This window comes from Scophthalmus maximus, chromosome 7 (assembly GCF_022379125.1).
Source record: "Scophthalmus maximus strain ysfricsl-2021 chromosome 7, ASM2237912v1, whole genome shotgun sequence".
Taxonomy (NCBI): Eukaryota; Metazoa; Chordata; class Actinopteri; order Pleuronectiformes; family Scophthalmidae; genus Scophthalmus; species Scophthalmus maximus.
Window position 1 is genome coordinate 13585187 of NC_061521.1, and position 23068 is coordinate 13608254.

At 42.4% G+C, this 23068-nt stretch overlaps 2 protein-coding genes across 3 annotated transcripts in view; one reads left to right on the forward strand and one right to left on the reverse strand.

Annotated features, from left to right (window-relative positions):
- On the forward strand, positions 1–22285 carry dennd4a (DENN/MADD domain containing 4A). Of its 2 annotated transcripts, XM_035642769.2 has the most exons (31): positions 1–236; positions 4154–4485; positions 4701–4947; positions 5038–5107; positions 5240–5409; positions 6213–6451; positions 6566–6632; positions 6791–6849; positions 6967–7111; positions 7431–7606; positions 7965–8065; positions 9274–9492; positions 9792–9937; positions 10334–10354; positions 11904–12037; positions 12348–12480; positions 12855–13061; positions 13195–13323; positions 13434–13578; positions 14799–14921; positions 15862–15972; positions 16613–16687; positions 16783–17618; positions 17697–17913; positions 18229–18320; positions 18445–18620; positions 18885–19257; positions 19545–19662; positions 19941–20103; positions 20195–20259; positions 20482–22285. In XM_035642769.2, exons 2-31 carry the CDS (start codon positions 4175–4177, stop codon positions 20616–20618), a joined length of 5205 nt encoding a protein of 1734 aa, XP_035498662.2. In that variant the 5' UTR covers positions 1–236; positions 4154–4174; the 3' UTR covers positions 20619–22285. The 2 variants fall into 2 exon arrangements, with proteins under 2 accessions (XP_035498662.2, XP_035498664.2); XM_035642771.2 differs by lacking the exon at positions 10334–10354.
- The window catches only part of LOC118315474 (sodium/potassium/calcium exchanger 1-like), a 6385-nt gene continuing 5565 nt past the window's right edge, over positions 22249–23068 (reverse strand). Inside the window, exon 9 of the mRNA XM_035642774.2 lies at positions 22249–22986. Coding sequence (XP_035498667.1) covers positions 22737–22986 — 250 coding nt within the window. The 3' untranslated portion in view covers positions 22249–22736. The remainder of the gene's footprint in view (positions 22987–23068) is intronic.

Below are 23068 nucleotides of genomic sequence, written 5' to 3' on the forward strand. Positions count from 1 at the left end.
TCTGATAAAGCGCAGCTCGGGACGACACGGGCTGCACGGTCGCGTCCATCCCACTATTGAAAATTGTGATTGTTTTTTTGTTTTTTTATGATCGCAATTTTAAAACAGAGAAAAAATAAATAAACGACGCCAACACCGAGGGATCATATTTCTTATCAACAGGAATCTGTGTTTTTCTTCCGACGTGGGCTCGTGTGTTCGACCGATTCATCTTTCGGTCGTCGTGAATCTGAGACGTGAGTAGATTCTTCTTTCGATGAGAATAGAAACACGCTCACACGTCTATGAGGAAGGTTTCCAACTGCGTATTTTTTTAATGTTTTGATTCTGTGGTTTGATTTTATTTTATTTCAGGTGATGGATTTGAGACAGCCTATTATTTGAATGTTGGACGGTGGATTATGATAATTAAGGGACAATGTTAAAAGGTTGTATTGTTTCCATATAGCTGTGTGCATTGCAAGAATAACTCTATGCTTTATAGCATCGCTGCCTGTGTGTTATTCACTGTATTTACAGTGTGCTCATTGGTTACAATGAAGTCATATTTGGTTGCATCCCGTGTAGATGCTCCATAAGATGGCCTCTTCTGATGTGATCATATGAGAGAACCCCTCTGTATTATTGTGGTCGCTATGGTCAGTTTTGGGTTGTTTTTTTTTAAATGACCATTTGCTTCCTTTATGCTAATCCATAAAGGCTATTGTCATTTCATTTACATGTTTCCCATGCAGGGTCCCTTCAGTAATTTTCCTATTTCCAGCACCGTCTCGTTCTTCCCTTCATCTTTCTGCTCTGTTTATCTTGGGCGTGTGTGGTTTCCTCATCAAGCACTCAGGGTCCCCCCCTGTCAAATGTAAGGAATGCAAATGGCTGATGTGGGTGAGGGTTGTCATCATGGCTAAGAGGGAACAGATGCTGAGTGAAATGTTGTGGTGGTTCCCTCCGCAGATCAGCCCGTCCATCCTCCCTGCCCCCCCTGCTGTTAACACAACCCTCCATAATCCCTGCACAGCCTGTCTGACTGTCCAGCAGCCGCTGCCTCTGTGTCCTGGCCCATAATACAACAACTCTGTGATGCTTAAAACAATAATGTAAAGGCCTTAATTTCATGACAAAAAATATCTACAGGTCTGGGTGGATCAAGTCGTTGGTTGTTGTTTGTTGTTTTGATTTATTGTTTAAATTCTGCTGTTTTGGGAGAAAATGTAGAAAATGGGAGATAAATGATCAATTATGTTGTTTCAATTGAGAAAAACTCAAATTACCAACTGGCTCTGTGTGGACACGTACTGTTAAAATACAGAGAAATGTATTTCATATTCTAGCCAAGGCCCCAAGGTGTTCATAGAAAGACATCATGTCATGTTAAGCTAAGGGGGTGTTTTATGTGATGCATTCATTTTTTTTTCATTTAACCCAACTATGAAAGGCATCTTTGAATACATTCAGAATAAGTTGTGTTATGTTTTTAAGACTGCGTGGGAAATCAATTTGTGGTTAATTATGCGGGAACAACATTGCACAAGTTACTGCAAAGCTGTGGGTTGACGATGACTCATAAAAACAATAGTAGATGGGAATGGGGAAGCAGGCGACAGCGGACATCCTCTCTGTCCTTATTTGTCTGCTTTTATGAAGAAGACTACGTCAAATGAAGAGATTGCAGTTCTTCAGTGTAGCACTTCCAGTGTTGCGCTAACAGAGTTGCCTACAGTGATAGATAGTTGAAAATCATATGAAAAGTTTATTGTCTGTTGGTCACAAAAGCAGGTGTCAAAGGAGTTTAGAAGATCAGTCATTCTGGATTGATGGACAGAGCAATCAAAGTGATGCAGAGAAGAAATGAAACAATGCAGAAGACACATGGCAGCAAAATTGTGACCTTTCACCCATCAGTACCAACCTTAGACACGAATGGAAAACACTCACAATAGCATTGGCAGGGAAAAGGGGAGAGAACTGTGGAAGCAGGGCTGTTCGCTGAGAGGTGACATGAGTGTGTGTCACTATAACATAGAGGCCAATAACATGGAGAACACAAGCAGATAAACAGACAGAAACAGACTTCATATTCATATTCGTATATGTTAATGTTTGGGCTACATTTAAATCACTTAATTCTCTGTCTCTCACAGTGACTCAGATTTTTATAATAACAGATCTGTGGTGATGACACGGCCCATTAGTGGACTTGAATCAAACCACAATAATGTTCCCGACTCGTTTCAGCATTAGGGTGAGAAATGCTTCAGTTCAGTTTTATTGCTGTTGCTATGGTGAGGATTATTACTATTATTTTAGTCCTCTGCTTCCTGTTGAGGGGGAGGAATAGACGCAGGAGATGTCGTTGTAGTTTGAACTGGAGATTACATCTATATTTAAATATTTAATCCTGAACCTTCCAAGTATTACATGACACATCTGCTACGCCACAGCTGTATATTTAGCAGCATTCCTGCAATATGGAGAGCAGGAGTTTTTTTTAACAGATTGTTTTTAGGTGTTGTGTCACATCAAATAAAAGGTGGATCCAATGAACAGAATAGTTTTTCCCTTCACTTCCTTTGGCTGTTAGGTCCCTAAATCAATTAGAAATTTGCCTCTTTATCATTGTTTATCATCAATGCCAGAAAAGTTTGTAAAACTTTTATCAAATTATCTGAATATAGTGTGGTGACGTGGTGGAAGTGTGAGAAGTCTTTTGTTTTCTAATATTGTGAAAAAATATTGTTTTTTAAAAAAAGCATTTGTTAAAGTGATAGAAAAGTAACCTATGGGGAATCATGGATACGAGTAAACTTCAACCAACAAAGCAACTTCGGATGTGTTAATGTTTGTGTCTTCCCGAAATCAACAGTAGCCAACAACTCGTTTTTTAAAATTATTTCTTTAGAGCAAGAGTGAACTAAGATGCCAAGGAAACTAAAACTCACAAGTTACCCCACAAGGCTTCACAGTGCACAGTACAAAATAACCTGCACCCGAACTGCCACCAGCTCTGAATCACTGCATGAACATGAGTGATGATGAATGATGATTTTAAAATATCCCTGCAACGGATTGAAAAAACCTCATGGCACAATAAAGAGACAGCATTTTGTTGGTAAATTGTTTGGGTTGGTTTTATGGTTTCTAGGCTTAGATATTGCTTGGTTGTTTCCCCCCAAGTTGGCAATGTGAGCGGTCAGTTTCACCCCCTAAGCCTGTAAGCAGTGCTTAGCTTCCTGCCACAGAGGCACAGATCTGTTAGTTTACTGGAACCCAATGTGCTAAGTGGGTGAGATACGGTCACAGCTTCTTGTCTGCCATGGTTCGAGCAGTGACACATCTATAGCACAGAGGAGGGGAATAACTTTATGCTCATAATGGGCAGCTGTTTATCAGTTTGCTCGTGAGTGTGGAGGAACGGCTGAGGGAGATAAGCAGGCTCTTCAGCTGAAGCACAAGCTGGTCCGGCACTGAGAGGGCTTCCAGGGCTCCACGCTTTCTGATAAAGCTGGAACCAGCTGACTCACAGGCGCTCCTGCTGCTACTCCTTTTCTTTTCCACAACATTGTTTAGTGCAGAATTCACACTGTGTGAATATCACTTTGCTATAAGCTCCAAAAGAGCTTTTCATTTTGCTGCACTACAGTCAGTGCACCCTCTCCTCATTTCCCAATGCTCAATTACAGTTCTGGTACTTTTCCTTTCCACACATCTTTTTCTCCTTTTTTTTTTTTTTTTCTGCCGAGGCATGTGTTTTACTTTACACAATCAGTCAGGTCATATAGCAAGGTCATTGGTCTTAAGCCCTCCCATATTTCTTTGTGAAATATGGTGTTTTTGCAGACAGGAATGCATGTTAAATGCTTCCAGATGCTCTCGTTATACTTGGTTATTTCTTCAGTATAGGATGTATTTGTAATGTCGGTAATGTCTATATGTTACACGTTGCATGCTATCTCTATTCCCGTGTTTGATTCAATGATCGTAGCAGCAAGACAATTAGTGCAATATGCTTGTAGATCAGTATGTCATAGCCAGCCCACTATGCGCAGTGTGACTGCAAAGGCCCATTTTCCTATTTTTTTCAAGCTAAACTACATCATTTGTATTTGCAATATGTTAAAGCAGCATAATGGAAGTTCTCCCGCTCCCTGTTCTTCAGCCCACAGTGTGGTAATGGGAAATGATGGAGGATAAAGGGCCTCGTGTAGCCGACTACTTTGTGGTTGCCGGCCTAACCGACTCATCCAAGCCTCTGGAGGAGGAGCTCCACTTTGATGATTCCGGTCCCAAGTCTGTGAGACCCAAAGCCCCCATCACCGATGTGGCTGTGGTGATCCGCTCCCTGGGCGAAGAGGTACCCCCAGGTTTCACTTGTGTGGAAAGCACCCCCTCAGGCCTTTCTGCAGAGCTCAATGGAGGCAGCCTCAGGGGCCCGCAGATCTTCTTGTGCTTCAAGCGAGGCCGAGATAAGCCTCCACTGACGGATCTTGGGTAAGCAGTAATCCTCAGTCACTGACCCTTTACTCACCCAGCACCACTAATCACTTCTTGGCCTTGGGTCAATGTAATCTGCTCTTAAACGCATCCTTTATTCCGACATCACTTCAATTAATACATTATCAAAACTCTCCAGTAACTTTTTTCATGAATGTCTTGTTTCAAAAGGATGAAATTAAAAGTCAGTCCAACACTGTCTTGTGTTTCAGGGTTTTGTACGAGTGGAAAGAGAAACTGAAGCCTGGGTGTCACATCGTCCAGACCACGCCCTCAGGTCGCCCCGCCAACATCAGCAGCTCGTCCTCCCAACGCATCTACATCACCTATCGCCGTGCCCCAAAGAGCCAGCCCCATACTTCACTCGCTGTCACTGATGTCTGCATCATCATTCCCGGCAAAGGGGAGATACCCCCTCACACCTTCTGCAGGGTGGACAAGAACCTCAACAGCAGCATGGTGGGATACAGCTTTGTGAACACAGTTATATCTCAAATAACCAAAGTTATCATTGATGTGTGACGGCCTTCGTCTTCTCTCATATTCCAGTGGGGATCCTCAGTCTACCTTTGTTATAAGAAATCTCTGGCTAAAGCAAACACAATTGCTTACAAAGCAGGTAAACTAGTGTGTAGAATCTGTATTGTGTATGACATTTTTAGTTGTGTATACGTGTCTGTCAGTAATCATCAGTTCCTCTTGCCTGTATGGCAACATTTAGATGTGTTTAACCGTGTGTATTTGTACCTAGGTCTGCTGTGTAGGTACCCTGAAGAGGACTACGAGTCCTTCCCACTGCCTGAGTCAGTGCCTATGTTCTGCCTGCCCATGGGGGCTACGATCGAGTGCTGGCCAGCACACACCAAACACTCCCTGCCTGTTTTTTCTACATTTGTGCTGACAGGGGCCTCTGGCGGAAAGGTATAACCCACATACTTATACTACACGGTTGTTCCTTGTTCCCAGTGTTCCTTGCATACTGATATTGCAAAAAAGAAGAAGAAATATCCCCCACTCACTCCAGAGTCCTGCTCAGTATAATTTACGTCATCATTAATTAAGCAGTTCCCTCAAAATTGGCATCAGATTTATGGCCTTTAATGTGCAAATTCTCCCTTAATTGCTTCATTCCAGCTAGCCTCTCCATCTTTCCCTTCGCCTCTGCCTCTCTCTGTGCATTATTATCTCTATTAATTTGTTGATGAACTGCAGTATTATTTAATACCAGTCAATCTTAATCGACTTCTTAAGTCTGACCGGAATCAAAAAATAGTCTAAAGGCTGCGTTTGGAATACTTAAAGACTGGGAAGCTTTAAAGCAATGCAGCATAAAAGATTTGCAGCTCATCTTTTGAATAATGAATAACTCATGCACCACTTGGGCTGGTGCACAAGTTTTAAATGCTGAATGACTCAGTGCTCATTCCTGCTTCCCTGCAACCCCCAGTCTGCAGGCTAGTCTCCTGGCACTGCATGCCTCATATGATTTATTTAATTATTTGGAAGGAACCACTTCAAAGGACTGAGGATGATTTAGCGGATTTATGATGATGAAAATTCTCCAGTGGAGCCGCCAGGGAATCTTACCTGAATAAGTTCTTACAAAGGACCTCTAAAACTGTGGTTTGGTCTTTGGAGAGTTTTTTTCTGTGTGTGTGTACTTGTGCATGTATTGTGTGTATATATCAACAGTTACATGTATATTTTGATCTATTAATCTGCAGGTGTATGGAGCAGCCATCCAGTTCTATGAGCCTTACTCAGAGGAGAACCTGTCTGAGCGTCAGCGCTCACAGCTTGGCCTTCCAAGCTCCGATCTGGGACCTGACGGGACCAGAAGTGTTTACAGCAACAAGAGCATCTGTCTGCTCTCCCATTGGCCCTTCTTCCAGTCCTTCAAGAGCTTTCTCACTTTCCTCTACCGATACTCCATCTCCGGACCACATGCTCTGCCCATTGAAAAGTTAGCAAGTTTTACAGATTTTGTTTGTCACAAACTTGTTGATTCAGAAACTGGTTTAAAATGGCTAATTATTTGTAGGGTATCCATATTGATTTGTTTTCCTTTTACTTACAGACACATCTCTCAATTCATGCAAAATGTGCCATTCCCCTCCATTCAGAGACCACGCATCCTAGTGCAGGTGAGATTAAAACGTGAAACTTGATGAGGGAAGTAATGACTTCAGTTCTGTATGCTTGTTTTATTTGGTTTGACATGAATATGTGTAAACACGCCATACTCAAGGGGTAAATCCTCCACCCACTGATGCTCTAACGTTCCCCTGTGCATCTTCCACAGCTGTCTCCACATGACAGCCTGATACTGAGCCAACCTGTCTCCTCTCCACTGCCTCTCAGGTGCGGAAACATCAGTAACTTATACAATTATAATGAAGACATACTGTATTTGATGCTTTGTTGATCTGAAAGCATTTGGGGTTTTTATTTTAATTTGTGTGTGTGTTTGTGCGCTAGTGGTGGAAGCCTCTCCACATTACTGCTGAACCTGGGCCCAAAGAATGCAGCCACTCTGCTGGTGTTGGCTGTCACAGAGCACAAGATCCTGGTGCATTCCCTGCGTCCAGCTGTACTCACCAGTGTTACAGAGGCCCTTGTGTCTGTAAGTGGCTTGTTCTTTTCATTCCTCTCCACTTTTCCTAATAATATCACAAAAGAGAGGGTGGTATTTAATGTGATAATGGGTACAATGGTGGATGAGGTAAGAGGCAGGGCTGTGGCATCGATGAATCACCCATAATCACGTCAAAGAAAGACACTCTTAGGGCATTCGGGGTGTTCAAGAACAATTACTTGGGAGAAACTTTTTTCTAAGAAATGTTCATTAAAAGGAAAGATTCTTTTCTGTTTTTTTTTTTTGTTAAAATTTCCTCTTTCATCTCTGCTGTGTATGTGTTAATTGTATTTTCGTATATTGACAGATGATCTTTCCCTTCCACTGGCCGTGCCCCTACATCCCTCTGTGCCCACTGGCCCTGGCCGATGTGCTCAGTGCGCCCTGTCCTTTCATTGTGGGTCTGGACTCCAGATACTTTGACCTTTACGTGCCCCCAGCTGACATCAGCTGTGTGGATCTGGACACCAACACAATCTCCCAGTAAGTGACCTCTAGCCGCAACTGCTCTGTGATAGATGGCCACCTTCAACCTTATTAAGACACCCAAACATAATGTTCCCGTGGTTTAGGTTTTCATTGCACTGAGAACAAAAGTTCTTCCCAAGGTTATCGGTATCTGTCAGTGAGAGCCTCTCTTATGTCACGATAAGAGTTGGAATGTGAAATATTCTCAGTGCACACAAAAGTACATTTGGGTAATGCCCGTCCATCACATCAATTCAAAAGCTATTTTGTAATTATGATGATGTCAGTAAATTCACCCCCCCCCCCTTATATCTTTCCGCAATGTGTCTTTGCTGTCCTCCCATGTAATGAAAACCATATGGTGTGCTTTCAGAAAAGAGGACAAGAAGGCTTTAACATGGAAAATTTTGCCCAGGAGAGCTTGCAAATATCTTCTGAATACCCTGAATAAGATCCATCAGCAGCTCATTGAGGGTGAGTCTAGTCTGATGCTGTGTCATCTTAGATGTGGTTTTCATGAATAATTTAAAGCTAGCGTCTGTTGAGTCAGCCAGTACAGTCAGTTTACAGGAAAACTCATTAGATGCTTATATTGTTGTATAAAAACCAACCTGAAATGTTTAGTGCTTCCCAGGAGATATTGTGGATGAAGTGTAATTTAATCTTTGTGGTATGTATACCCACTGCTTCTCTGCCTGCCTCATCTACTACATGTCCATTAGTCAACTAGCTTGATTCCCAGAATTGCTTTTGCCCCTTTTTCACAAATTACAGTATATGGCTATGGTCTAATGTGGTCTGCCACCAGTGAAAACAGTGGAATGTTATTATGTCAGCTGGTCTACATTTACTCGAATACTGCAAAAACAGAATGTGCCCAGAAATTCAATACTGTTTCAATTCAGCTGTTTACAGCTGTTCACAATTAGCGGTGGGGACTGGCTTTTTAAAAATAATACTACTGCGAGGTTGACATTTGTTTTTGAGGGGAATGTCTTGCAATCGATAAATGAATTGCCATGAAATTTGGTACATTTGGACATTCATATCTCCCTCGGGATAGAAAATTGTAATACCTTTGGTGATTAGGAGTAGCACCATCAGTGCCTAAAATTTCAATTACTCCAATGTTTGGTTTATGAACTTATAATACCTGACATTCCCACTGTTGCTGTACTTTGTGCTAAACACAGTGCTAAACAGTATACCTGCTAAACATGAGTATGTTAGCACTGCAAATGTGAACAAATAGCATGCTGACATTTTCATTTAGCTCTAATTATCACAGTGACATAGTCTAGTCTCAGAACTGATAGAATGTCTTTACTGTGTCCTATAGTCTTGTTAGCAGGTTACCTTTGGCTGTTGCCACAAATCTCATTGTGGTATTGGTGCCGACATGCACAAAAAAAGCTTATGCACTGCTAGTATGGTTGTAAAAAAAAAGTTTTTGCCTATTTGATAAATGTTTATGTGCTCTATCGATTCTTGCAGTTTTGGGCAATATCTTCATGGTTGAATGCACTTATTGAAAGTCGCTTTGGACAAAAAGTGTCTGCTAAATTAATGTAATTCAATGTAATATAATATTTATTGTACCTGATTTTTACTGAAGAAGGTATAATAGTTTGTACTGTCATGTTGTTTATGTCCTACATTTACATACGGTTGTGCGCTCCCAGGTGGTCAGGTGGACCGTGAAGATGTGCAGATGGAGCACACAGTGACTGAAAGTGAGCTCAACGGGGGGAAGAGCCTCCACACGCTGGAGCTGGAAATCCAGGAGGCCTTCCTGCGGTTCATGGCGGCCATCCTAAGAGGCTACCGCTCCTACCTGCAGCCCATCACCCAAGCGCCCTCTGAAAAGACCACAGACGTTAGCTCCCTCTTCGACCTCCAAGGTACACTTCACTCTGTAATACGTTTTATTGTGTGTAATCATAAAACACACTGACAAGCTGTTGTCGCCTTGCCTTCATGTGAGTTAGTGTTGTAGTACTGTAGGTCGGGGGGTTAAGTTTGTCCTAAATCTCTGCTGTATTGACTCTGGTGATTTAGCTTAAAGCCTCAGTGGAAAATAGCAACTCAAGCAACTCGTGTCACAGCACAGTGTTCCATTCCTTTAGACCCTGTAAAATCAGCTTGAGAAGTGAATGTCCAGTTTTATGTGTATCATTTCATAATATGCTTTGTTCCACAGGCTTCCTGAAGAGCAGAGACCGCTCCCATCAGAGGTTCTACTCCCTCATGACCAAGACTCAAATGTTCAGCCGTTTCATAGAGGAGTGCTCCTTTGTCAGTGACAAAGACGCGAGCTTGGCTTTCTTTGACGAGTGTGTTGATAAGGTGAGACTTGCAACTCATCTTTATCATGGACTTTCTGGAACAAATGCTCCAGTATAGACTAACAGCTCTGGTCTGGCCTCCATCCGTTTGGAGAAGCTCTAGGAAAAACTGCTGAGGCATATAGTGGGGAGATTAATCACACGCTGTCCTCTTAATTAAGATGTGCCATTGAGGTCTTCATTTCATTTGCAAGACCTAATAAGCTAATAACAGGAACTACTAGAGATAAACAATCACTCCCTAGATCTCCTTTGTGTCTCTTATCAACATCAGCACTAAGCTTTTATCATCTTTATCCCCCCTGTTCTTTTCTTGGTCTTTTCTTTTTTACTGATGTTCTGCCTTTTCTCCTTTTTCTCTGCTCCTTTGTTTTTCATCCTAACCCCTGTCTGGTAGCTATTCACCAATGGGAGCAAGGTAAGATTCTAGAGCTTGTGCTATGGTTTAAACCTGGATACATGTGTTTACACATTTTCAGTGATGGAAGCATCAGGTATAATCCTAATAAGGTGTATCCCATTGTCATTAGAGCATGACTCAGCTCAGAGTTTTGTGTGTGTACACATTATGATTAAATCAAAGTGAGGTTGAAAGTGAATGAAGCTGAAAGTGTAGTGAGCTCCTAAATATAAAGGATGTGCATAAGATGTCTGTGTGTGTCAGCAATCTGTATTATTGAACCAGGTGCCAGAATGAACCACACAAAGAGGCCATGCAGAACCATTAGAGACTCTGAGGTGAAATGAATTACTTGTCCTTATCGTATTCTGATATTACTCTGTGCACTGTCCTGCTTTTTAATATTCTCTGGTAAATATGATAAACAAGAATGAGATAGAAGACGTATTATTTAAGATGTTATGCATGTGGTTGTTAAAATCCTGTGGGATGTAGGCTTCATTCTCAGTTAGGGTGCTAATCATTTGAGGATTTGACAGCTTTTATTAACAGATCCTGCCTACACATGTTTTGTAATACACAAAAAAGACAAAACATCCTACATCCTCCAAAAAACCCTTTGCGCTTGCAAACTTGTGCAATCAGGAAGTCACATTTACATCCTGCATGAACATGGTGAGCTCCTGTATGAATGGACTTTGCGGTTATTATTGAGAAGTGGAAGTATTGATTCATTCAACGTCATTGCTGCTGAGGTTGACAACAAGTGCGGGATTGGGAAAGACCTCTTGAGTGTAAGAGGAAGGGCAGCAAGTGGAGAAACACTGAGTCGACTCAAAGTGAGGGCAAACGGGTCAGTGACAGTCAGTTGACTGAATCATCCACTCGGCTGAGTGGAACAAACGTTGTAACGCAATGTCACTGGGGAGCTATTCAGCTGCTGCCATAATATTAACGTTTTTTGTGAAGCTCACGTCTGAGATAAGCTGGTAATCGAATCAGATAGTGACTGCACATCAGCATAGCGGGGTTTATGATCTCTGAGACAACTATTCAGTGGTGATTTTATCCTAAAAAAACAAGCTTGTAAGCTTTACACTCATGTTGGGGCTGTTTTTCACAGACAGACAGGCAGGTAGCGCGGCTGTGTGCACTTTTCTCCATAGAGCAGATCTGTTGAAGGAAATGTGGCGGCTAAGCATCAAGCATTGCTGCCAGAGCAGTAAAGTGTGATGGTTTAATGTTCCTAGAGCAACATGGAATTTTGTCCAGGTCACTGCAGTCGGGATTCATTTAGTCTTGTAAGATTTTGTAGGCTCAAGTCCCTGCCTTGGCGGCACACTTTAGATAAATGTACTGGGAACACAGGCCATATTTCTGATGTTGATGGACTCATTGCTGACATCTGTTTGTCCTCACCGACCCTCATATCTGATCTGAGGGCTCATACAGTATCAGATGTTCAAGAGCCTTAAGCAGCATTGGCGTATGGATTTGTGTGTATATACCAAAGCAAAGAGGAAAGATGAAAAGCAATGCTGAAAGCGTGTTTCTCTTTCGAAACCAGATGGACAGCGAGCGGCCAGAGGACACCAGGCTGATCGAGCTGGATGAATCCCACCGCAGCGAGCACACAGTCTACATCAACCCTCCAGAGCTGCCTCCGCTACCCCAGGGAGAAGAGTACCCTCTGTGCTATAGGTAACACACTGCAGATACAAAATAGGCTGTTTCTTCCTTTCACACTTCAAAAGCACTGCTCGCAGACACTGGCTGCACTCAGTGCGAGCAGAGACTTTGTGTCTTTTGCTTCGGTTGTTAAAGCATTTGTCACAGCTGTAGGGAATATGTGAGCTTGAACACATCGCTTTTGGATTCTTTTTTGGTGGTGCTAAAGCTTCCAGGATGCCAGAGCCACACTGCAGTGCATGTCATTTGTTTATGTGGGATTGATGTCTGTTTGATTTTGTGCCATGATGTATGATGAGAGTATATAATGTCTTTTCTGCAGCTACTCTGGGTTCCCTGTACTGAACGCTGAGCTCCTGGAGCCAGCGGAGGGACAAAATCCTCCATCAGCAGGCATGGCCTCACGCCACAGCAGCCCGGCCAGCCCAACGGCCATCTTTAGACGCTCTAAACAGGTCAGCCGTATTAATTGTGAGATTGTCTCGAAAACAAACTAATGATAATATATTATGACATAGTATACTAATTATACAGTTCAAAATAATTAATAACAATAATTACTCAGTCACAGAAGTGAATCATAATTTATTGTTATAGAGATATGAACAAAACCTTAATTTCCCCCTGTTTTTATCTCTTTTACTTCTGCTATTTAAAACCCATGTAATAACAGATTTATATTAAATATATTATTTGAGCTTTTTGTTTCTTTTTTAATTTTGAACTTGTATTGCTGCTGCACTAATTCCTATATAGTGATGAATAAGGGTATAAATGTGAATGTAAAATGCAAACCAGTTTCTAAAAGAAGCTGTTTTTTTCATTTCAGGAGATCAAATCGGCTCAAAGGATGGCCAAGACCTATTCATCTATGCCTCAGATGTGGTCCAAGTGTCTGCTGCGTCATTGCTATGGCCTGTGGTTCATCTGCCTGCCGGGATTCGTCGGGACCTGTCACTCTAAGGTGCGAGCTCTGCGTACGGCTTACGATGTGCTGAGGAAGATGCAGGAAAAGAAGCTGCAGGCTCCTGATGAGGTAGGAAAACTAAATTTTAAAAAACAACCACACAGATATACTGTATACATATGTATTAATTATTTGAATGAATATGTTTTAAGTTATACTTTATAGCTTTAACATTAAATCCCTGTTGTTTGACTTGTCCAAGGTGTGCTACCGTGTGTTGCTGCAGTTGTGTGGCCAGTATAGCCAGCCCGTCCTGGCTGTAAAAGTGCTGTTTGAGATGAAAAAGGCTGGAGTCCAACCCAATGCCATCACCTATGGGTACTATAATAAGGTGTGTGCTCTGCATATGAGCTGTACCTACAAATAGTAAGCCACAAAGAATATGATTTAGTAGTATATTTAGTATAAATCTTTAAGAATGTGACCATGTTCCTGCTCCAGGCAGTGTTGGAGAGCACCTGGCCCTCCACCACCAGAGGAGGCTACTTTCTGTGGGGAAAGCTCAGGAACGTGGTCCTAGGTGTGCTCCATTTCAAGCAAGCAGGGAGAAAACAACAGACTCCTCACAGAGATCCTCAGCTTTCAGGTAAGGATACCAATATCCTGGCTCGCGGACACATTCTATCCAGTTTTCACTGATGCCTGATACATAGCTGCACAAATATTTTTCATTTTTTCTCAATATTTCCACAAACATCTGGTGAAATACCTATCTAGAAAACATTTATCTCTAACAAGTCAATCCTTGACAGCTTCCCTGCACAGATGATTTCTGTCAGACTGTTGCCAGATGTGAAAGCAAGATTTTGTAAGCATTAGAAGGATGAAAAATTCTTCCCACAGTCATCACTTAAGTGTTTAGAAATGCACAGAATGTTAGATATGAGCATCATTAATTTGAAATTGGCTAATCCTCTACAGCCACTATCATGCACTCCCATGCTGCGACATTACAAAAAGTAGCCATTACTTTATATCCAAGACTTATTAGATCTCACGTTGTCTGGGATTCCATTAGGTTCAGTTGTAATACCTTTTCAATTGCACACTTTTTTAGCATGTGATAGACTGATGGTTTAGGGGCTTTTCATACTTCCTGTGTTGCTTAATGAATAGACATGTAAATGAGTGTGATCCAGTGGGAGCAGATGTTTCTTCGAGGCATCTCTCCTGGTCTCATAACAAGGTTTATTCCAACTCGGGCCTCCTCCAGCACAGATTGTTCCCAACCCACATTCCTTTAATGACATTAATTAAACTGTGTGGAGAGGTTTTCCTCCCCAGCAGTCACGGCCCACAACATGTTGCTGTTGATGTCAATCCCCAATTCCCACAACAGCTCAGAGGCTCACTACCATAATGACGTGTGGTGTGATGGGCTCTAATGAAAACATCATGCTTTACTGTTGTTGTTGTTGTTGTATGTCCAGTTATATTTCATTAGCTTCACAATGAGGATTACAAAATTACAAACATGGAAATGTGATCATGTTTAATAGCACGATCCTCTAGTTATTTGCAAAATGAAAACATGCCATTTAAGTGAGTCATTCAACGGCTCACTGATCCTGCAAGTTAAAGAAATAAGACAGATTTTCTTTTGGCACTGTGGTAAGCTTTTATGTTGAGCCATGTTCAATCATGATGACAGCCACTGTATTTGGTCTTCAGAGCATCCCTGCCTCTATGCGGTGGATGATGATATTCGCGGCCATGTTCAGTGCTCTCATTGCCGCTGTGCTCTAGTCTTATAATCCTGTTGGTACTCTGTCATTTGTTCAAACCTCCCATCCCATCTCTTGTCAGACGGCAGTGATCTCGACACCGTCAGTCATGGGAGTCTGGACAGTGCTAATGACTCTGCTGAGCGCACATCCATAGACACCGACTTCACTAAGATGGACTCCAGCGATGATGGATTTAGTACAGGTAGGAAGACAGCTCAGCTTCTTCTTCCAAGTATTTCACTCTCGTCCTTTAATTGTATCGCCGCTGCCCCTCATGTCTCAGCTTCTCTCTGTTAAATTCATTTGATTCACTCTTTTGATTTAATGTGCCCAAAGCACATCGTTCGTAAAACCTTGATTTTGCTTCTCTCTGCTTAGTTAAATGTCTCTGTACTCAAATATAACATCATCAGCCATTCATTCTGCACTTTCAGCATTCTGTCCTCCAGCTCCCTCAGAACAATAGACACCAGGAGAAAGAAATGTCTTACAAATCGTGTCACCTCGTATTATCCACCTGTCGAAAATATAAATAGATACAACACCAATCCAAAATTATAGAAAATAACAAAAGCTAAAAAAAAAAAGGCAAAAAGATAAAACTGCTTTTGTGATCTCAGTTCTTTTATTCAACATGGACTCAGGAGGAGAAGAGCAAAACGTTGAACAACAAAAGGAAGAGTTAGCTCAATGACACTGCTTCTGACTTTGTCCCCACTCCCTCCACCTCATCCTTGTCCTGTAGATACGGGCGAGTAGACACCACAGTGATAGTGGTCTCTCAGCAGGATCAGGCTCTGATACTAACATTATCATGGATCTAAGAGCTGGTCTGTGCTTCTTCCTCAAGTTAGACCTTGTGGATATGATGAGAGTTTTCAAAGACTCTTTTTCCTCTCCTGCTGCTTCTGCCTTTCTATTCTGGGAGTGTTGAGTGCTGTAAGCTGTAGGGAATGTCACCACGCTCTGTTGAAGAAAAAAACCTCTCAGATCAGTTGTCTCGTACAAAGGATCCACGGAGACTAAATAGCTGTTTTTTTATTTGCTCGCTCGTCTCTGTCTGAAAGAGAAACTCAAACGATGAGAAGAAAAAGCAACAACTCTCTAGTTTTCAGAGATCTTATCTTTTCTTTTCTTTTCAGGAGGACAGTCAGACCAAGGCTACGATTCACTGTCCAAAGAGGAGGAGAGGCTGTGCGGCAGAGAGAGTAACAGCACACCACTGGTAGAAGACAAAGGAGCGGGGCAGTCGAGTGAGTTAAGGATCATCTGTTACCTCTAATCTTTGACTCTTACTGTGACCGTTTCTGCAGAAGTGAATCACTGCTGCACTCACAGCATAATGAACCACTCTCTCTTTAAAAGCTGGGGGATCATATCGCAGTGTGGGTGTTATGTATTATCTCCCCGTCCGTTCGCTGATATATTTAGATGTTTTTGAGAAACAGATTCTGCCGATGGATGGGTGTGTTACATAAGCAGGTGATTGTGTGCATGACAGGATTTGTTTCAAAATTGTGTTGCAAGTAAACAACGTTTCGTTTCTCTCTGTCCCAGTCGTCATGAGCAGCAGTCCTCGCTAATCTGTTTCATCAGCCTTAATCCCTCATAACTTTGTTGTTTGGCATAGAATACGAGACAGACATATTTGAAGATAAACACCCGCTCCTTAAGGGACAGTTTACTCCATCACCACCCCACTGCAATAGCTTTTTGTTGACATAAACAACAGCACTCCAGCTGCAGTTTACATCAGTGATGCAATTTTCTATATTCAATGCAGAATTTTTGCAGGTATTCAGTAGTATTGTACAAACATGTACTATGTGTGTATATATCTCCTTTACATAAGAATGTATCTCTTTAACAATTTGTCTTGATTTAAATCTCCAGCACCTGAGATCGAGGTTCCGATAAGCAGCATATCTCCGTCTACTAAAAGCTATAAATCCTCAGATGCCAATGCAGGTACGTTAGGATTTCTGTAAAGCAGTTCCACAGGTTTTCAGTCTTACTGTATCAGAGATGAATGCCTCACTACATCTTCTCTTTTTTTGTCACAGGCAATGGCAGCAGCCTGGTTTCCAGTCCATCCGGTGACACCGTTCTGTGTGGAGCTCTGCCGAAGAGAGAGAGGCCAAAATCTCTGGACTTGTCCGGGGGACTGGAAACCCTGAGGTTCACCGTTCCTCATCTAGCAAAGCAGCATCACCCGGCTGTCGACCGACTGCACGGAGTGGAAGAAGAGGAGCCAGAGGCTGATACACAAAAACCTCTGGTGGAGAGAAGAGTGGGCTGCAGCGGCATGGCAGAGGGGCCAGGCGTCTCCATAGAGAGGAGTGTCAGCTTCAGTGCTGGGCCTGTAAGGAGGACAGGTATGGAGACGGGGTTTGACCCCCTGTCACTAATGGCGACAGAGGCGGTTCAAGAGTGTGACCAGGACAACTGCAGCACACCAACCGCACGGCGCAACCTCGCTAAGGAGATCGAGATGTACATGGACCACTGCACCAGCCCTCTGAGCAGCGGCACACCCAGCACGGACCTGCAGAACCCCTCGAGCCCCTTGTTTCAATCCAAATCATCTCCTCACACCTCACCGAGACCCTCCACCCTACTGCGCTCCAACACACACCTGCCGCTGCCTATTAAATCCAAGGAGAGGCTGAGGCCATCGCCGTCTCTTCCACTGGGTAACTGTAACAAGGACAGAGAGAGGCCCTCCTCATTAGCGTCACCGTCGTCGCCCACTCCCTCCGCCTCATCCTTTTCCATGGACTCTCTCTTCACGCCAACTCTGGACATCTTCAAGAGCAGCGTCATATCAGCAGGGAAGGGTGTGGCCGAGAAGGCCAGCCGCTTTTACTCACGTCTGTCTTCCCAGACTTCATTGACACAGGTTAGTGGTGCAACGTTTTTCACAAACAAACTGCTGGCCACTTTTGTAATTTAACTGTATTTCTTTTCCCCCCTGCAGGATGCAAACTGTGATCGCATTAGTGTATCCTCACTGACATCAGCAGAGGCCGACTGCTCCTCGCTGCTTGATCTTGACTCCTGTCTGGACCCAGATGGCTTAACCTCCCCACAGCACGGCAGCATGTCCCGACTCAGGAGGAGCCCTGTTGTGGGCCATGCTACCTTGGGCAGCCCCTGCACACCCAACAGAGTGTTCAGACACAACTCCTTCTCTGGTTTGTTATACATCCAAGTCACGCTCGTTTTATTGCTGTTTTAGCTGCAACATTGTATTCGTTCCCAGCAAAACCTTGCTACAATCTTTACAAACTGTACAATGTAAATGTAGAGTCAGAATAAGGTTCAGTAAAGGAGAGAGTTGCACACAAATGTGAGACACAGATTCACTAAACCTGATTGAAAAACAAGGTGCTGCTTTGTTTCATTGTCGCTTTTTTGCTTAATTGACTTCAGCTATATCTCGCTTCTGTAGGTTTTAAATCTTGGCTTTGCCTCGTGTGTCTAATTATGAAATCCTCCATCATATCCAGGTGGTTTGGCGCTTCCCTCTAAAAATTCTCACACTCCAGATTCCTCCCCCGACACCAGCCGCTTCCAGCACACTCCCAATTACACCGTAGAGGTAAGTTACCTTCATATCGAAATTCATTATCAAAGATTCATCTTTAGATTGATTTCAGACCATCACGGATGACTGTTGCTCTGCATCCGATATCCTCCACACCCTCATGGTTTTTGTTGTGCAGGTGCAGATTTCCAGTTGTTCGCTTTGTAAGACCTGCGACTGTCTGGTGTATGACGAGGAGATCATGGCTGGCTGGACCTCGAATGACTCAAACCTCAACAGCACTTGTCCCTTCTGTGGCACAGCCTTCCTGCCTTTCCTCAATGTGGAAATCAAAGATCTGAGACCACAGAGAGGGTCAGTGGGTTTACACATTATAATTCACATACACGGACACTGTAAATCAGTAACCACGTGCTTCCGTCATTTCACACTGAATTTAATAATACTATGAAGCAAAATGTCCCTGCTCTCTTAAAATAGATTTGCTATTTTTATAGTGTCTGGCTACCTGTCTGGCACTTTTTTGACAAAGCACTGATGCGCGCCACACACACTCAGACACAACATATTTTATCCCTTTTGCCTCTTTAAAGAGATCCATAATGTGTCTCCCCTCAGGTCTTCTAAGGAAAGTTATCCTGTCATAGAGGAGGACATGTCTGCGTCACTCAATCCCGAGGCCAAAGAGTCATCTGCAGCTCCCCTGCAGAGGCAGGAGAGCAGTGGGGGCGCTGGGACCGCAGCCCCGGCCTCAGCCTCCCCCTCCCCCTCTGCTCCAGTGACAGTGCCCTACCTGAGCCCCCTGGTTCTGTGGAAGGAGCTGGAGAGCCTGCTGGTGAACGAAGGCGACCAGGCCATCTCCTCTCCGAGTGTTGTTGACCAGCACCCCATCGTCTTCTGGAACCTCGTGTGGTACTTCCGAAGGCTCGAGCTGCCGAGTAACCTGCCAGCTCTTATCCTGGCCTCCCAGCATTGTTGCCACGGAGACCAGGTGAATATGTCAACATCTGTTAATCCCGATCACATGCAATCGTCTCTAGATTGACCCATTTAATCAACTTTTTTTTTAGAGCTTGCAAGTGTTGGATGTGAACATTTCTGACTTTGGCGACTCCTAGTGGTTCCAAGTTTCTTTCAAAAAAACATACATTTCCACTGGGAGTGTGTCAAATCTAAACTATGTACTTTCAAAGATTTTAACAACATTAAAATTCTGCCCAAAAGAGCTGTTAACTACAGAATAAGGGATTAATCCTCCACACACTTTACTCCCTTCAGACTCCTCAGAGCGTTTCATCGGAGGACAGTAAGCAGGTGCTGGTGAGGATTATGTGGGACAACCTGAAGTTGCACCAAGACAAAGTTCAACCCTGTTACGTCCTGTGGAACACACACTGTAAGTCATGTCGGCATTTACTTTAACACTGACTGCGGTATGTTATGTTTCAAAAGGGTGTAATTACTTTCAGAAAGTGATGGTCACGCTGGAGAATTTCCTCAAGGTCAGATACTTACATGCACATTAGATAATGCATTTGAAGTATCTAGAAAATCATGCATAATTCAGCTCAGGACTCTGACTGTATCAGTGCTACGCTTTCAGAGTTGATTATTGAGAGACGGAGGTGAACGAGCCTTTGATGAGGGTCGACTTTTATCTCTCTTCCTCTGCAGGTGCCAACTCCCTCGTTCGCTCTGGGCTGTGTGAAGAAGGCCAGCTCTTCACTGTGGAGCTACTGCAGGGGTTTGTGAGGAGCGTTAAGAAGAGTGATGTCTACCATTCCATGAGCCAGATCATCCAGCTGCTGGGGCCAGAGCTGGGTTTTAGGAGACAGAGGTGAGGAAATAAAGATGCCAGCACAAAGTCACATTGTGAAGATGATGAGGATGGAAAGTCTAACGCTCGTCTCCCTTTTATCCCTCAAAAGGAGCCTCTATAGAGATTTGTTGTTCCTTGCTCTGGTGGCTTTGGGGAAGAACAACATTAATATAGGTAAGTTCAAAGCCTGATATCGTTGAAAATGTTTATACGGATATCAATGGTAACCTGAGAATGAATCCTAAAGTCTTTGGTGATCTCTCGACATTAAATAGCACCACCAGCAGGTCAAACATTTCAATGTAGTATCTGTACTGTATCTGTATTTTCATGCTTAAATGCTAAAGATAGTGAATATTATGTCAATGCTTTTACCTAACCAGCATGTCTTTGCAGATGCTTTTGACCGGGAATACAAGTTGGCGTATGACCGCCTCACACCCGACTTGGTTAAACTGACGCACAACTGTGACCGCCCCCCTGGACCAGGCGTCATGGAGTGCAGGAGGACTTTCAGGGAGCCCAGTCTGTGAACTACTTCTCTTCTTCTGTCCCAGTATATTTCTCCTTCAACCGAGGTCACTGCTTCTTTTTTTTCTTCTCCCTCAGGACCAGCTCACCTGGCTATTTAAAGCACAACTGGTAAATGACATCTTATATGAAGCAACTGCAACAAGTTTCTCGTGTACTGTTAGAGCTGAGAAGCACGACGTTACAGGACTTTTTGTAAATGTTTAGAAACTTCCACTGTTTTTTCAGTGTATCTATTGTCAAATGTTTGTACAGGTAATATACAGTCTATTTTATGACTTTTATTTCTGTTTAAGCTGTGAGTAGGTATGTAAACGTATATGATCACCATGTCTAATTTCCTCAGTGGTCCTGGTGACCTTGTTAAGACTGTTTTTGAGCGAGCGAGTGAGCGTGCGTGCGTATGTGTGTGTGTGTGTGTGTACACAATATGTACTTGCTTTCAGACATTCATGTTATTACAAAGCACTTTGAAAAGATGAGCTCTTGCCATTCATTTTTATTAACACTGTGGCCCAGCAGCCTCCTCGTAAGTGACTTTTGTTTTTGTTTGGCAGCTGCAGGACTTCCTGTACCGTCTAACATTTCCATTATATGCAGTTCTCAAAAGACAAGGAATTCCATCCTCATCCGCTCCCTGTAAACACAGCAGGGCATGTTCATACGCCTGAATTCATTTAACTAGACAAAAATTATGAAATTTCTAATTTCTAAATCAAAAAGGGAATAGTCAATTAATGTACAGTAAATGCACATTATTTATTCATGTATCTTTTTTTGTACAATGTATGAAATTAACCCAAAAAGGAATGAATTTGTATTATATGGGACCATCAAGGATACATTTCCTTAAAAATAGTACAATCAAACTAATATCAGACAAATAACTGAAAATACATGTTTTCATTGATTTCATCAACAGTTTTAGATAAAGAAATTCACACATTGACACAGTAACAGCTCTATGAACCTGTACAGAGTATTTGATTCTAGTAAAAAAAATTTGCTCTTCACTCTCTGGTAGATGTCAGTTTTAGACATTTGGAAAATACTGCACTGTTAAAACTCATTTTAACCACTTAAATGAAACCGACTGTTGAAAAAATAATTGAACAAATGGCTGTGCCGATTTCTTTGCACTGAGCATATTAAAGGATGTTTACGTGTCGAAGGTGTTGAGGTTTAACAACAGCTCTGACCTGCCCTAGTTAAAAATCAGGTTAAAAAGCTGAGTGTGTTTATTCACTGTTTTAATATTGTCTTTCACTATAAACTGACAAACCTGCCGCGATTCTGTTTGCAATGTGATGCAGCTGCACAGCTCATAACTGAATTTCACAAATACTTATAATGATAAGATGCTGGATTATATAGAGCTGTGTGCTTGGAATAAACACAAGTCTCACAGTGTACAGTTGCATTTTAACCACCTTGTAAATTGTATCCAGTTACAAAAAAACAAAAAAATCACTGATGACCAAAACATAATTTGATGTCTGCCTGTTGTTTACACTATTTGTCAAATTACACAATGTTTATGAAGTAATATTTATCATTTGTAACACAGATACTAATTTGTATGATTTTTACCTAAAAAAAAGAAATGTTTTTTTGCTCTCTGGCTGGATCTATAGTTTACTTTCATTTATGAATAAACATGTTTATTCTATGGATGTGAGGTTCTTTTTCCCCCACAAAATGAATATAATAGCTATTGCTTTTACAAAAACAGACATGAATGAAATAACAGTGAGTTTAAGCAAGCTCAGGTTCTCTATGATTCATGTTATAAAACAGTTATGTAAGTGTTTACTTAGGTTTTATATAAAATTCACATTTAGAAACGTACATTTTCCAAAATGTGCACATATTCTTGATTTCTAATTCCACTCTCTAGATGCTGTTTCATATGACGTGAAAAAATAATTATCTCTATTAGTGTGCGTGCTTCTACTGCTGTATAATGCACACTCTGCACTATGTTAGACAATAGTTCTAAATCTCCTGGTGTGATAAAAAAAAGGTTGCATTGTTGCTAAAAGTGAATATGTAACAAGGTCTAGAAAATGTTGCTGCAGGTCACAAGTGAAGAGAAAAACTGCTATAGAAAGAGTTTCTGTTCAGATGGAAATTGGGCAGGTAAGGATTCGATCCTCCAGCATCACGCTAAGCACCAGGAAGATAAAGTAGAGCAGGAACATGGTCAAACCCAGCACCTTATTCATCTTCCACTTACAGGATGCAATGGAGATGATGACAAAGAGGAGCATGAGGAAGAGGAGCACGATAGCACAGAAAAGCCCGTTGCTGCTGACGGCCACGGGAGCCAAGCCGTGGAAGGATGAGAACAGGAGCCACGGGACTGGCAGCCTTTTGAAAAACACAAGGTGATAGAGTGAGAAATACGGAAAAACTGGAGACAAAACGAAACAACTGCCTACAAGCATTTCTT